This window comes from Cimex lectularius, unplaced genomic scaffold, assembly GCF_000648675.2.
Source record: "Cimex lectularius strain Harlan isolate CLEC.00 unplaced genomic scaffold, Clec_2.1 scaffold152, whole genome shotgun sequence".
Taxonomy (NCBI): domain Eukaryota; kingdom Metazoa; phylum Arthropoda; class Insecta; order Hemiptera; family Cimicidae; genus Cimex; species Cimex lectularius.
The window spans coordinates 260,083-273,251 of record NW_019392749.1 but is presented as its reverse complement, the minus strand read 5'-3'; the positions used below and the strand labels follow the sequence as shown (position 1 = coordinate 273,251).

Sequence of the window (13,169 nt, the reverse complement as noted above, 5' to 3'; positions counted from 1 at the left end):
AAAGATTCAAATAAGTGCCATGTGTCTCAAGTCCAATGCTTAATACATTATCAAAGTTTATTATACAACTTTTAATAATAAATGAGTGTAAATAATTAAGCAAGATATCAATAAAATGTCTGTCATTAAACATTTTAGTCTGATTTAACCAGATATTTTTATTCTTATCTATAAAATTAGCATAGCTATTAAATGTTTGATTTATCAAAAATAATGAGGTCAGATATGTTAGGTTTATACATTTTATTTACTAATTTATTTATTTTGTACATTATGTTATAAGCATGCACTTTATTTTTAAAAAAAAATTATCTTCCAACAAAGTTGATAATTAGCAAGTTTTATTTATATTCCACATCCAAAATCCAATGCTTAATATATACAGGGTGAATTGCTACTCGTGCTACAAACTTCTCCAGTAGATTCTTCACCCTAAAATGAACAAAAAAGTTCATATTGTCCATGGTCCGATTCTCAACCATTTCAGAGTAATTTCGCTTTTTATCGATTTTGAAAGATATCACGTCCTGGCGTCGGAAAATCGTGATATCTTTTAATCTAAACATTTCTCTTAAAATCTATAAGCACCGTTGAAATCCCCGTTAATTTTTAGAGAGAATCAAAATCATAATTCCATTGAAATTTTTTAATTTAATTTAATGCCCATTTAGTATGTAATGCTTAAGAAGTTTACAAACAGCTAGAAGGTCAAGGAAGAAAGACCCAAACGTTTTGCCACCTTCATCTTCTTATTGAAAAATTAACGGGGATTTCAACGGTGCTTATAGATTTTAAGAGAAATGTTTAGATTAAAAGATATCACGATTTTCCGACGCCAGGACGTGATATCTTTCAAAATCGATAAAAAGCGAAATTACTCTGAAATGGTTGAGAATCGGACCATGGTCAATATGAACTTTTTTGTTCATTTTAGGGTCAAGAATCTACTGGTGAAGTTTGTAGCACGAGTAGCAAGTCACTCTCAAACATTAGCAATCCTTGAACCACCATTTTTTCTCTTTTTGTCATCAACATCTTGGTCTCACAACCACTAAATAAGAAAATGACGAGTGCGTTGGAAGCGTTATTAAATCAGGTAGTTTTCCTCAAATTTGCTGCCTTCTGAGACTAAAATTAGAAACTCTGGATTACTTTATACACTTTCCGATTTACACAATTTTCCACTCTTTTTGTAGTTCTGGCTGAAATAAAACACAAAAAATTAGCCCAAACATTTTGCCACCGTCATCTTCTTATTGAAAAATTAACGGGAATTTCAACGGTGCTATTAGATTTTCAGAGAAATGTTTAGATTAAAAGATATCACGATTTTCCGACGCCAGGACGTGATATCTTTCAAAATCGATAAAAAGCGAAATTACTCTGAAATGGTTGAGAATCGGACCATGGACAATATGAACTTTTTTGTTCATTTTAGGGTGAAGAATCTACTGGAGAAGTTTGTAGCACGAGTAGCAATTCACCCTGTATATTATAGAAGTTTATTCAACACTTTTAATAATATGTTTATTTAATCTTTGTATTAAAAAAAATTTCTTCTTCTACAATTCTTTATTGAAAAAAATTCATGGTCCATTAATTAAACATAACTAAATAATTTTAGACTGATTTTATCAAATATTTTGGTTTGTATCTGTAAAATTAATATAGCAATTTTTTTTTTAAATCAAAGATTTTATAAAGGTTTATAAACTTTATTTATCAATTTCTTTATTCTGTACATCTATGTTACAAGCATGCGTACTTACTTCGTTTAAAAAAGTAATCTTCTTATAAAGTTAAGTTTTATTTATTTTACCAAATCCTGGCAAAACCTTGGAACAAAAGAAAGGTCACACAACACATTGTACAGAATGCTTTAATCATACAACAAAAATAATTTTTGTAGGTTCTTCAATCGCCCGAAAGAAAATAAAGAAGGGAAACTCCTTGATAATATTAACGATAATGATGAAGAAGTTGACTATGTGCGAAATAAAGGTAATGAACTTTTAGATTAGCCGATTACTATAATTTTATAAATGGGTATAATATGTAGTAGACAGTGACAGTCGATTCTTACATTTTAAAAAAATGTTAAATTAAATTATCATTATAATTTCAGTACTACTAATTATTATTTAACTTAAATTGTTTTGTCTCATAGATACCTAATTTTAATGTTTTTGTTTTTTTAATTACTACTGTTATTTATTTAGAATGAATGATTTTGGTTCTCACAGGGGATCTTATAGAACGAATATAAACTGCTCCTATTCATCCAAGGAAGCAGTTTCCTGTCATTTAGGATGTTTGCTGTCCACTTTATATCGGACTGATCAGCATCTTAAGGACAAAAACATAGATAAAATTAGTAGTTGTTTTTTTGACCAAGAAAATGCTATTCACTCCTGTTACAAATTGTATTATAAATATTTTATTTGTAAATGTAATATTTTATATTTGTACAAAATGATAACATATTTTTATATTAAAAAATAGTAGAATTTCTTTATATTTACACTCTTTTAATCATATTTTTATAATGAAATGTAATGTATGATTTTTCATTGTATTTTTATTTGATTTTTAATGAGTACTTATCACAAATAACATTACATTTTATATTATATGATTTAGAACAAAACTCATTCCAATGTGCAGTTAATTTTGTTATTAATTTTTTTCAGTTGTATCAAACTATTACTTTTGTTTTTAAATAAATGTTATGTTAATTTTTACATATTTTATTTATTTACATTTTCAACTACAATATTACAACAGGTGCTGATTATGTTCTGCCATTAACAAAGGTATTTCAGGCAATAGTCATTTTTTAATTTTATATATTTTCTTTTTTATATATACATAGATGTTTTATTTTTTATTTGTCTAGAAATGCATTAGGCTATGTTATTAATGATTACCATGATTGTGCAAATAAAATGAACTAAATAAGATCCTGTTTGTACCCCCCAACTGATAATATTGATATAATATTGAAAATATTTCATTTCCATGTTTTCATTACTACCATTTTTGGAAGTAGTAGAGATAATAATTCAAATAAACATAAGTTCACTTTTAATTAGCTACAAAATATACAGTTAAAATCAAAATTTAACTGGGCATTTCTATGCCACTCAAACCCTTGGCATTCATCCATTTTCCACAACCTCACTCTGGGAAGATTCGTAGGTATACCAGCCGAATGTGCCATCCTTGACCATGGTTTTTTTTTTTTTTTTTTTTTTCCAACTTTCCAACTCTCTTTTGGATATATATCTGGATCATGAGATAACTCGTTGAACTTTGAGCATCTAGAGAAAGAAAAAGTGGAGTGAGAGAAGAAGAGTGAGAAAAAAAGAAATATATAATTTATTTAAACATTATTGCATATATAGTTGTTAAATATTTAATGTAATTATTCAGAAATCGTGAAATGCGGTCTGGTGTGATGTAGGTTTCAGAAAAACATTTTCTTTATTGTGCCAACGTTTCGATCTTTATTGAGATCATCTTCAGTGCCATTCTTGTTGAGAGTGCCCACACAACACGCAAGAATGGCACAATTACACAGAAGACAAACACTTTGAGCTCTGAAGATGATCTCAATAAAGATTGAACGTTGGCACAATAAAGAAAATGTTTTTCTGAAACCTACATCACACCAGACCACATCTCACGATTTCTGAATAATTATCGATTAACGGTCACTAATCACCAAATATTTAAAGTATTTAAAAACTTGTGATTTTAAAGTTTATGATGCACGTAACATAACAAAAAGTTGAAATAGATAAAATCTTAGTTACCTGAATAACTTAATTTAACAAACAATTAAAATAACATCTACCTAATATCAAAATTAAAAACAAATAATAATAAGTGTAACAAATAATAAAAGCAGTAATAAGAAAAGAATTAACTCTCCTGCGGATAGACCGAGTTGCTTTTTCGCGGAGCACAAGTTAAGAATCCTTAGCCAGCAACCAATAATTATATAAAAGTACTATTTATTTAACGTCTAAAGTCTACTTCAGATCACTGGTAAACTGATATACAGCAATTATGTTGATTTTGAATTGTGTGAACAAGTACTCAGAGGCCCCTTTCAAGTTAAAAAAAATATATGTATATATAGTTTCGGTCTATAATTCCTCGCTTATTGAGGGTTTGTAATTCTTTTACTGATAAATATACATAAATAATTTATTTAAACTTCTTCTAAATTCTGCATCATTTTGTTTTGCAGATTATACTGCCCTTAAATTTATTTGATAATAATCTCTCGAAATTCTATACAGTAACCTTAAACAGAACTCTAACTTAATATAAAACTGGTTTGCATCAAATTTGTTGTTAATTAATATGACTAAAATATTGTTAATACAATTTTTCCATTATAAGTCATATAATTAATAAATTAAATCTAGGTGAATTATATAATGTTTCACTTTAAATTTTATATAAAACAGATAAAAAATGTGCCCGTAAAATTTGCTAACCCACATTATTTTCTAGGCATCAGCTTGATAATAATTTAAATTTTGAAACTCGTATATCACAACCTTTAATTGAAATTAGAAAACTATGCTTTAATTTTAATTTAATTCAAATCAACGTTTTAAAAATTTTTTCGTTATTTTTATACTGATTGTTATTCAGATATCATGAGAGTGCCCCACACACTCAACACGACATGCAAGGATGGCACAATTACACAGAAGACAAACACTTTGAGCCCTGAAGATGATCTCAATAAAAATCAAAATGTTGGCAAGATAAAGAAAATGTTTTTCTGAAACCTACATCACTACCGACCGCATCTCACGATTTCTGAATAACTATCGATTAACGGTCACTAATCTCTACACATTTCTACTGATTACTAATTTATATAAGCTCAATTATCTCCAGAGAAGACAATCTATGGATGGTTATTAAATGGATCATTCCTCCTCCCGGGCATGAGGGTAAACTGCGTCCACCCACACATATTACACTTACACTGACATAAGGGCTACCATCCCTAGGCAGGTTCTTGAGATGAACTAAAAATCTCACGTTCTGGGATTGGCGACCCAGTATGTACATAACTCCGCCACACCTAACACTTGGAGGGGTGAAGGTGGGGGACTTGGACGGTGTCTGGGCCTCCGTCAGCATGCCACCACTGAAACACAGGCCGATGCTCGCGGCCAAGGGCCTCGGAACCCGAATATAACAAACGCACATTACCATGCACAAAACACAACAAATACAACATACAATTCTCATCTGGAGGGGGGGTCTCCTGGTCTCTTTGGGTGTCAGTGAAACCTGCTCCTGTGAGGGTACCGGAGGAAAACTGGGTTATGGCACTCCCGGGCCGCGAGGTAGTACAGGGACCCGAACCCCGGACTAGCCACCGGGGAGGTTGTCCTATCACCTCGTGTATAATGTTGTGGTGCCTAGTACCGTCAGCTGGCGACTGGATGGTTACCGTGCTGGGCACTGCAGTGGGCCCTCCTGAGGCCACGCAGGGTGCGGGCAGATCGGAGAAGCACCCGAATGGTCCGGGGGATCACCTTCAAAGGCCGAGGATTACACTCACATGGTACACATACAATCTTACAGACAAAACACAAAACCAATGAAGATGAAAATGGTGAAAAAAAAGGAACAAGGAGTAAAAGTGCCTACTCTGCCAATGCGGGCCCGACCAGCCCAACACCCCCTCCCATCTCAACACTCCCACCTCTCCCCAGGCCTTTCCCAATCCCCCTGAAGGATTTGCCTCATGGGAATCCAGAAGACCCCTCTGCCACCCAGACCCATATCCCTCCATCCCTTGCACTCCCTTCAACCCCCCCACCACAACCATCCACTCCTCCTGCCATGATAGAGGATGACCATTTCGTTGCCGCAGCTGGGAAAAGGAAAAGTGTCCCCAACAACTCACCGAAAGGGACGACAGAAAAGAAAGCAGAGAAACATGTGCCTGTGACTCCCGAGTCACCGGAACATAAAAAGAGAAAAGAAGGTAACATGGACACAAAGGAAAAAAAAAGAAATCGCGGAGTGGTGCCTCGTCGCTGGGTCTCGGCATAATGGGGATTACACCCCTCTCTGAGACGTACCAAACAAGATACTACAACATAACAAGGAAAGAAGGAGACTTCAAGTCCACATGCCCTTTCCTTCTGGAAATAAAAAAGACCGTAGGAGTTACAAACTCCATCACAAAGAGCAGAGAGGGCAAGCTCTGCATTGGTATGATAGGAAAAGAAATGGAAGAAAGACTATTGTCATTAAAGACGCTTGCTGGCAATGAGGTCGAGGTTGCCCCTCACCAAAGGTTGAATACCTCCAGAGGGGTGGTAGTATGCCATGACCTCATGAACAGCACCGTCAATGATATTCAAGAAGGCCTTGGGGACCAGGGTGTGTTGGAGGTGAGGAGAATGAACACTCACCGGAAAGGACAAATTGTCCCGTCGGCGGGTCTAATCCTCACCTTGTACCGAGGTGCCCAGATGAAATAAGGGCGGCTTTCTACAAATTGAAAATCCACCCTTACATCCACCTTCGCAAAGATTCTACCGTTGCCAGAAGTTTGGCCATATCTCCCTGCGGTGTAAGTCCCAGCAGGAAGTTTGCACTTGCATGAACTGCAGGGGGATGCCATACGGCTCGATCCGCCAGCTGCCCTGTTCTCTCCAAAGAACGAGAAATTTCAAAAACTCAAAGTATTAGACAAAATGAGCTTCCGAGAGGCCAGGGCAGTGGTCGAAAGTAGAGGCACTGTGGGGACATACACCCAAGCTGCAGCTCGTCCCGCTCCTGGGCTGAGGGTCCCGGAGCAAACCCTGGCGGCTGCTCCTCCAAAAGGAAAAGCCGCCAAAGCCCCCCCCCCCCAATGATGGTGGGGGCAATAGAAAGGGTGGCTGATGCCACCCTCCCCCAGAAGAGGATGGTAACGTTCTTCGACGGAGAAGAACCTTGCAAATTTTAAAGTAAATGGGTTAGAGAGAGGCGTATCTTGTCCTAAGCCAAAAAGTATGTCTCTGAAATGACTTGCCAGACCTCCGCCAAAGAAGTATGGGACAGGGTCAGAGCACTCTCTGGCCGATCCAGACCTCCGTCGGTACCGATATTGACCACCGATCGCGGGAGTGTGACGGAAGCCTCGGAGGTTGCCGAAGAACTGGCGCGGCATTTCGCCGCGGTGTCCAGTTCCGAGGCATATTCCAATACCTTCCAACAAAGGAAAACCGAGACGGAACGCACTGAGATCGATTTCGGCGGCAGAACCAGTGAAGCATATAATATGCCTCTGACGATGGGAGAGTTCGAGTCGGCGTTGGGGCGCGCCCAGAATTCAAGCCCCGGATGTGACCATATCCCATATGAGATGCTTTGCCACCTTCCTCAGAGTGCGAAACAGCGCTTGTTGGACCTGTTCAACAAAATATGGGATTCAGGCTCTTACCCCGATAGTTGGCGAGAAGCTCTTATTATACCTATCCTTAAAGAGGGCAAGAACCCAAGCCTGGCTACGAGTTACAGATCGATTTCCTTGACAACCTGCTTGAGCAAAGTACTGGAGTCTATGGTGAACGGCCGTCTGACCTGGCACCTGGAGACAAAGTGATTTTACAGCCAGTATCAGGCGGGATTCCGTAGGAGTCGCTCTGCGGTGGATCATGCATGTCTTCTCGAGGGACCTTCAGGACACGTTCTTGAACAGAGAGCATGCTCTGGCCGTGTTCTTCGACCTCAAGAAGGCGTATGATACAGCGTGGAGATACGCGATTCTACGGAAATGTCACGATTTCGGTCTAAGAAGCAAATTACCACGGTTCCTCCAGAGTTTCCTGGAGAACCATAGGTTCCGAGTCAGGGTGGGAACTGTGCTCTACATAAGGAGAACGGTATCCCTCAGGGTTCGGTGATGAGGGTTGCACTTTTCTTGGTGGTTGTGAACGGTATCACTGACGGCGTCCCCCCGCAGATAAAGAAAATGCTCTTTGTAGACGACCTCTTCTTCTACTATTCGGGTAAGGATCTGGCGGAGGTCGGCGGTAGGATGCAGTCGGCGATAAACGATGTGGCTGTCATAGCCGAGGAAACCGGGTTTACCTTTAACACTTCAAAAACGGTGTGGGTTCACTTTTGCATATTGAGGAGGGCTCATAGCCCCCCTCAACTCTGCCTGAGGGGCACACCTGTGAGGTACGTGGAGAAGGTGTGGTTCCAGTTTGATCAGAAGTTGAGATGGCAGGCACACATCGACGCCATCGAGGTCCAGAGCAGGAAAACCCTCTCACTGTTGAGATTTTTTTGTCACTTTAGGTGGGGAGCGGACAGGGAGATTCTGCTAAAAAAATTTGACTCGCTGGTTTGTGCGAGGATCTTTAATGGAGGTATGGCTTATTCCTCGGCCCGAAAAATGCCCCTGAGAAAGCTCGACAGGCTCTATTATCAGGGTCTCAGAGTAATCTTGGGAGCATTCAGGACCAGCCCCTTGGCCAGTCTGTGCTGCGAGCTGGGGGTCTTGCCTCCCGATTCGGAGAGAGCAACTCACCCTCCATTACGGGGCCAGGTTCTCGGCCAAGCCGGAGCACCCCCTGGCTATGAAGATCCTCCACTGGCCGTACAGAGTAGTTTACGACAGGCTTCGCTCGCGGACGCGACCCCTTGGGATTCACTTCGGTGAGTCCTTAGGGAGGGCCGGATTGGCGCTAGGGACGGTGTTTCGGTTGGGCCACTGGCCGACACCCCCTGGACCTTTCTGGCTATACTCGTCTGCGACGATCTGGCGAACTTGCCCAAATCGTATACACCGCCATACCTCTACAAGGCTAAGTTCCTAACTTAGCTTCTAATTTAGAAATAGATATGCCGGTTTCCGTCTGATTTTTACAGAGGGTCCAAGACCGGCGATGGTGTGTCGTGTGCTGTGTATAGCGAGGGAGTGGCCACCTTTTGGTCGTTGCCCCCTCATTGCAGCGTATACACGGCAGAGCTGTATGCAATTTGGCACACTCTCGAGGTAGTGCAGACCGGGGAGGGCTCAGCCTTCCTTGTATGTACCGACTCTCTGAGCGCTATCTGGGCTATACGCGACAGGTTCACTGTGGACCCTCTCGTCGTGCTCTTGTTAGAGAAATACGCGGAGCTGGAGCCTCTCGGAAAAACGGTGGTTGTTGTCTGGATTCCCGGACACGTCGGCCTGGAAGGAAACAAACACGCGGACAAGGCGGTGAAAGCCGGTACGTCCCACCCTCTGGATCAGACCATCGTGATCAGGCCCCCTGATGCTAAACACGCAGTAAAAAAATATAATAAAAGAAAGATGGCAGCATCAGTGGGCGGGGTCGTCGGAGAGGCTCTTGCGAGTCAAGAGCATGACCGGTAGATGGCCCTCAGAGAACCTGAGCAGGAGACGAGGGATTGCCCTCACCCGACTGAGGATTGGCCATACGCGGTTGACACATGGACACCTACCAAAGCTCACGCAGATGCCCCTTATGCAGAGAAAGGTTGCTCGATGTGTCCCACATAATAGAGGCATGTCATGCCTTGGCTCCATACAGAGAGCATGTAGGCATGCCACCGGACTTAAGAAGAGTTCTCGAGCACGGTAGCGAATTTCAGAGTCCCCTATTCCGCTTTTTAGGGGAAATTAATTTTTTTTATTGTATATAATATGACTTATGTGTTGTGTCTATATGTTTTGTCTGAGTGCATGTATTTATTAGCATGAATGGCGAGGGGTGAGGGTGAATATAACATCATCATCACCCCTCGAACGATGAAAGCGTATAAGTGTGTGTTCGGGGTCGATGGCGGAATATTTATAAAAGTACTCCACGGACCCCAATCAAGATTAGTTTGAGTGTAGGTCGGTGGAGGAATATCAAGTACTCCACCGAGCAAACAGAATGAGTGTATTGTATGGATGTATTTATGTGTATGAATGTATTTATTTGTATGAATGTAGTGTTTGAAAGTGTAAATAGAATATTGACATATTGACTTAGTTTGGGGCTGAAATGACCTAGATGTCGGAAGCCCCAGTTTAAAATAATAATAATTATTATTATTCAGATATCGTGAGATGCAGTCGGGTCTCACGATATCTGAATAACTATCGATTAACGGTCACTAATCTCTACACAATAATAATAATAAATGAGTGTAAATCATTAAACAAGATATCAATAAAATGTCAGTCATTAAACATTATTTTAGTCTGATTTAACCAGATATTTTTATTCTTATCTATAAAATTAGCATAGCTGTTGTTTGATTGATCAAAAATAATGAGGTCAGATATGTTAGGTTTATAAATTTTATTTACTAATTTATTTATTTTTTACATTATGTTATAAGCATGCACTTTATTAAAAAAAAAAAAAAAATTATCTTCCAACAAAGTTGATAATTAGCAAGTTTTATTTATATTCCAAATCCAAAATCCAATGCTTAATATGTGTTATATTATAGAAGTTTATTCAACACTTTTAATGATATATTTTTTTAATCTGTGTATTAAAAAAAATTTCTTCTTCTTCTAAAATTCTTTATTGAAAAAAATTCATAGTCCATTAATTAAACATAACTAAATAATTTTAGACTGATTTTATCAAATATTTTGATTTGTATCTGTAAAATTAATATAGCTACTTTTTTTAAATCAAAGGTTTTATAAAGATTTATAAACTTTATTTATCAATTTCTTTATTCTGTACATCTATGTTACAAGCATGCTTACTTCATTTAAAAAAGTAATCTTTTATAAAGTTAAGTTTTATTTATTTTACCAAATCCTGGGAAAACCTTGAAACAAAAGAAAGATCACTCAACACATTGTACAGAATGCTTTAATCATACAACAAAAATAATTTTTGTAGGTTCTTCAATCGTCCGAAAGAAAATAAAGAAGGGAAACTCCTTGATAATATTAACGATAATGAAGAAGAAGTTGACTATGTGCGAAATAAAGGTAATGAACTTTTAGATTTGCTGAATACTATAATTTAATGGGTATAGTATGTAGTAGACAGTGACAGTCGATTCTTACATTTTTAAAAATGCAAAATTAAATTATCATTACACTTTCAGTACTACTAATTATGATTTAAGTTAAATTGTTTTGTCTCATAGATACCTAATTTTAATTTTTTTGTTTTTTTAATTATTACTGTTATTTATTTAGAATGAATGATTTTGGTTCTCACAGGGGATCTTATAGAACGAATATAAACTGCTCCTATTCATCCAAGGAAGCAGTTTCCTGTCATTTAGGATGTTTGCTGTCCACTTTATATCGGACTGATCAGCATCTTAAGGACAAAAACATAGATAAAATTAGTAGTTGTTTTTTTGACCAAGAAAATGCTATTCACTCCTGTTACAAATTGTATTATAAATATTTTATTTGTAAATGTAATATTTTATATTTGTACAAAATGATAACATATTTTTATATTAAAAAATAGTAGAATTTCTTTATATTTACACTCTTTTAATCATATTTTTATAATGAAATGTAATGTATGATTTTTCATTGTATTTTTATTTGATTTTTAATGAGTACTTATCACAAATAACATTACATTTTATATTATATGATTTAGAACAAAACTCATTCCAATGTGCAGTTAATTTTGTTATTAATTTTTTTCAGTTGTATCAAACTATTACTTTTGTTTTTAAATAAATGTTATGTTAATTTTTACATATTTTATTTATTTACATTTTCAACTACAATATTACAACAGGTGCTGATTATGTTCTGCCATTAACAAAGGTATTTCAGGCAATAGTTATTTTTTATTTGTCTAGAAATGCATTAGGCTATGTTATTAATGATTACCATGATTGTGCAAATAAAATGAACTAAATAAGATCCTGTTTGTACCCTTGAACTGATAATATTGATATAATATTGAAAATATTTCATTTCCATGTTTTCATTACTACCATTTTTGGTAGTAGTAGAGATAATAATTTTATTTTTTTTTCAAGTTTCCAACTCTCTTTTGGTGTCACGATCAGCCTTGAAGTTTGTAAATATCTGGACCATGAGATAACTCGTTGAACTTTGAGCATCTAGAGAAAGAAAAAGTAGAGCAAGAGAAGAAGAGTGAGAAAGAAAGAAATATATAATTTATTTAAACATTATTGCATTATTGCATATACAGTTGTTACAATATTTAATGTAATTATTCAGAAATCGAGAGATGCGGTCTGGTGTGATGTAGGTTTCAGAAAAACGTTTTCTTTATTGTGCCAACGTTTCAATCTTTATTGAGATCATCTTCAGGGCTCAAAGTGTTTGTCTTCTGTGTAATTGTGTCATTCTTGCGTGTTGTGTGGGCACTCTCAAATGCTGGAAAGAATGACAGAACTGCCAGACCATCATGCCAAACATATTGTATGCAATAAAACCATTGGTCAAATAGTTGGTCACAGAAGAAACATGGAAAAAAGAAAGGGTCATAATGACTCACCTGCGGATAGACCGAGTTGCTTTTTCGCGGAGCACAAGTTAAGAATCCTTAGCCAGCAACCAATAATTATATAAAAGTACTATTTATTTAACGTCTAAAGTCTACTTCAGATCACTGGTAAACTGATATACAGCAATTTATGTTGATTTTGAATTGTATGAACAAATACTCAGAGGCCCCTTTCCAGTTAAAAAAAAATATATGTATATATAGTTTCGGTCTATAATTCCTCGCTTATTGAGTGTTTGTAATTCTTTTACTGATAAATATACATAAATAATTTATTTAAACTTCTTCTAAATTCTGCATCATTTTGTTTTGCAGATTATACTGCCCTTAAATTTATTTGATAATAATCTCTCGAAATTCTATACAGTAACCTTAAACAGAACTCTAACTTAATATAAAACTGGTTTGCATCAAATTTGTTGTCAATATGACTAAAATATTGTTAATACATTTTCCATTATAAGTCATATAATTAATAAAGTAAATCTAGGTGAATTATATAATGTTTCACTCTAAATTTTATATAAAACAAACAGATAAAAAATGTGCCCGTAAAATTTGCTAACCCACATAATTTTCTAGGCATCAGCTTGATAATAATTTAAATTTTGAAACTCATATATCACAACTTATAATTTAAATTAGAAAACTATACTT

General features: G+C 36.6%; 1 protein-coding gene across 7 annotated transcripts in view; it reads left to right on the top strand.

The window, feature by feature from the left end:
- LOC106672628 (copper-transporting ATPase 1) overlaps window positions 1-12,146 on the top strand; it is a 40,577-nt gene extending 28,431 nt beyond the window's left edge. For 3 of the 7 annotated variants that reach the window (XM_024227209.1, XM_024227212.1, XM_024227208.1), the window contains exons 23-25: window positions 1,910-2,001; window positions 10,902-10,993; window positions 12,019-12,146. In XM_024227209.1, the coding sequence (XP_024082977.1) occupies window positions 1,910-2,001; window positions 10,902-10,993; window positions 12,019-12,054 (220 nt within the window). In that variant the 3' untranslated portion in view covers window positions 12,055-12,146. Of the gene's footprint in view, window positions 1-1,909; window positions 2,002-2,219; window positions 2,742-10,901; window positions 10,994-11,206; window positions 11,729-12,018 lie in introns of those variants that run through there. The other 4 variants (XM_024227210.1, XM_024227211.1, XM_024227213.1 and 1 more) reach the window with 4 other exon arrangements.
- The last annotated feature ends 1,023 nt before the right edge of the window (window positions 12,147-13,169 follow it).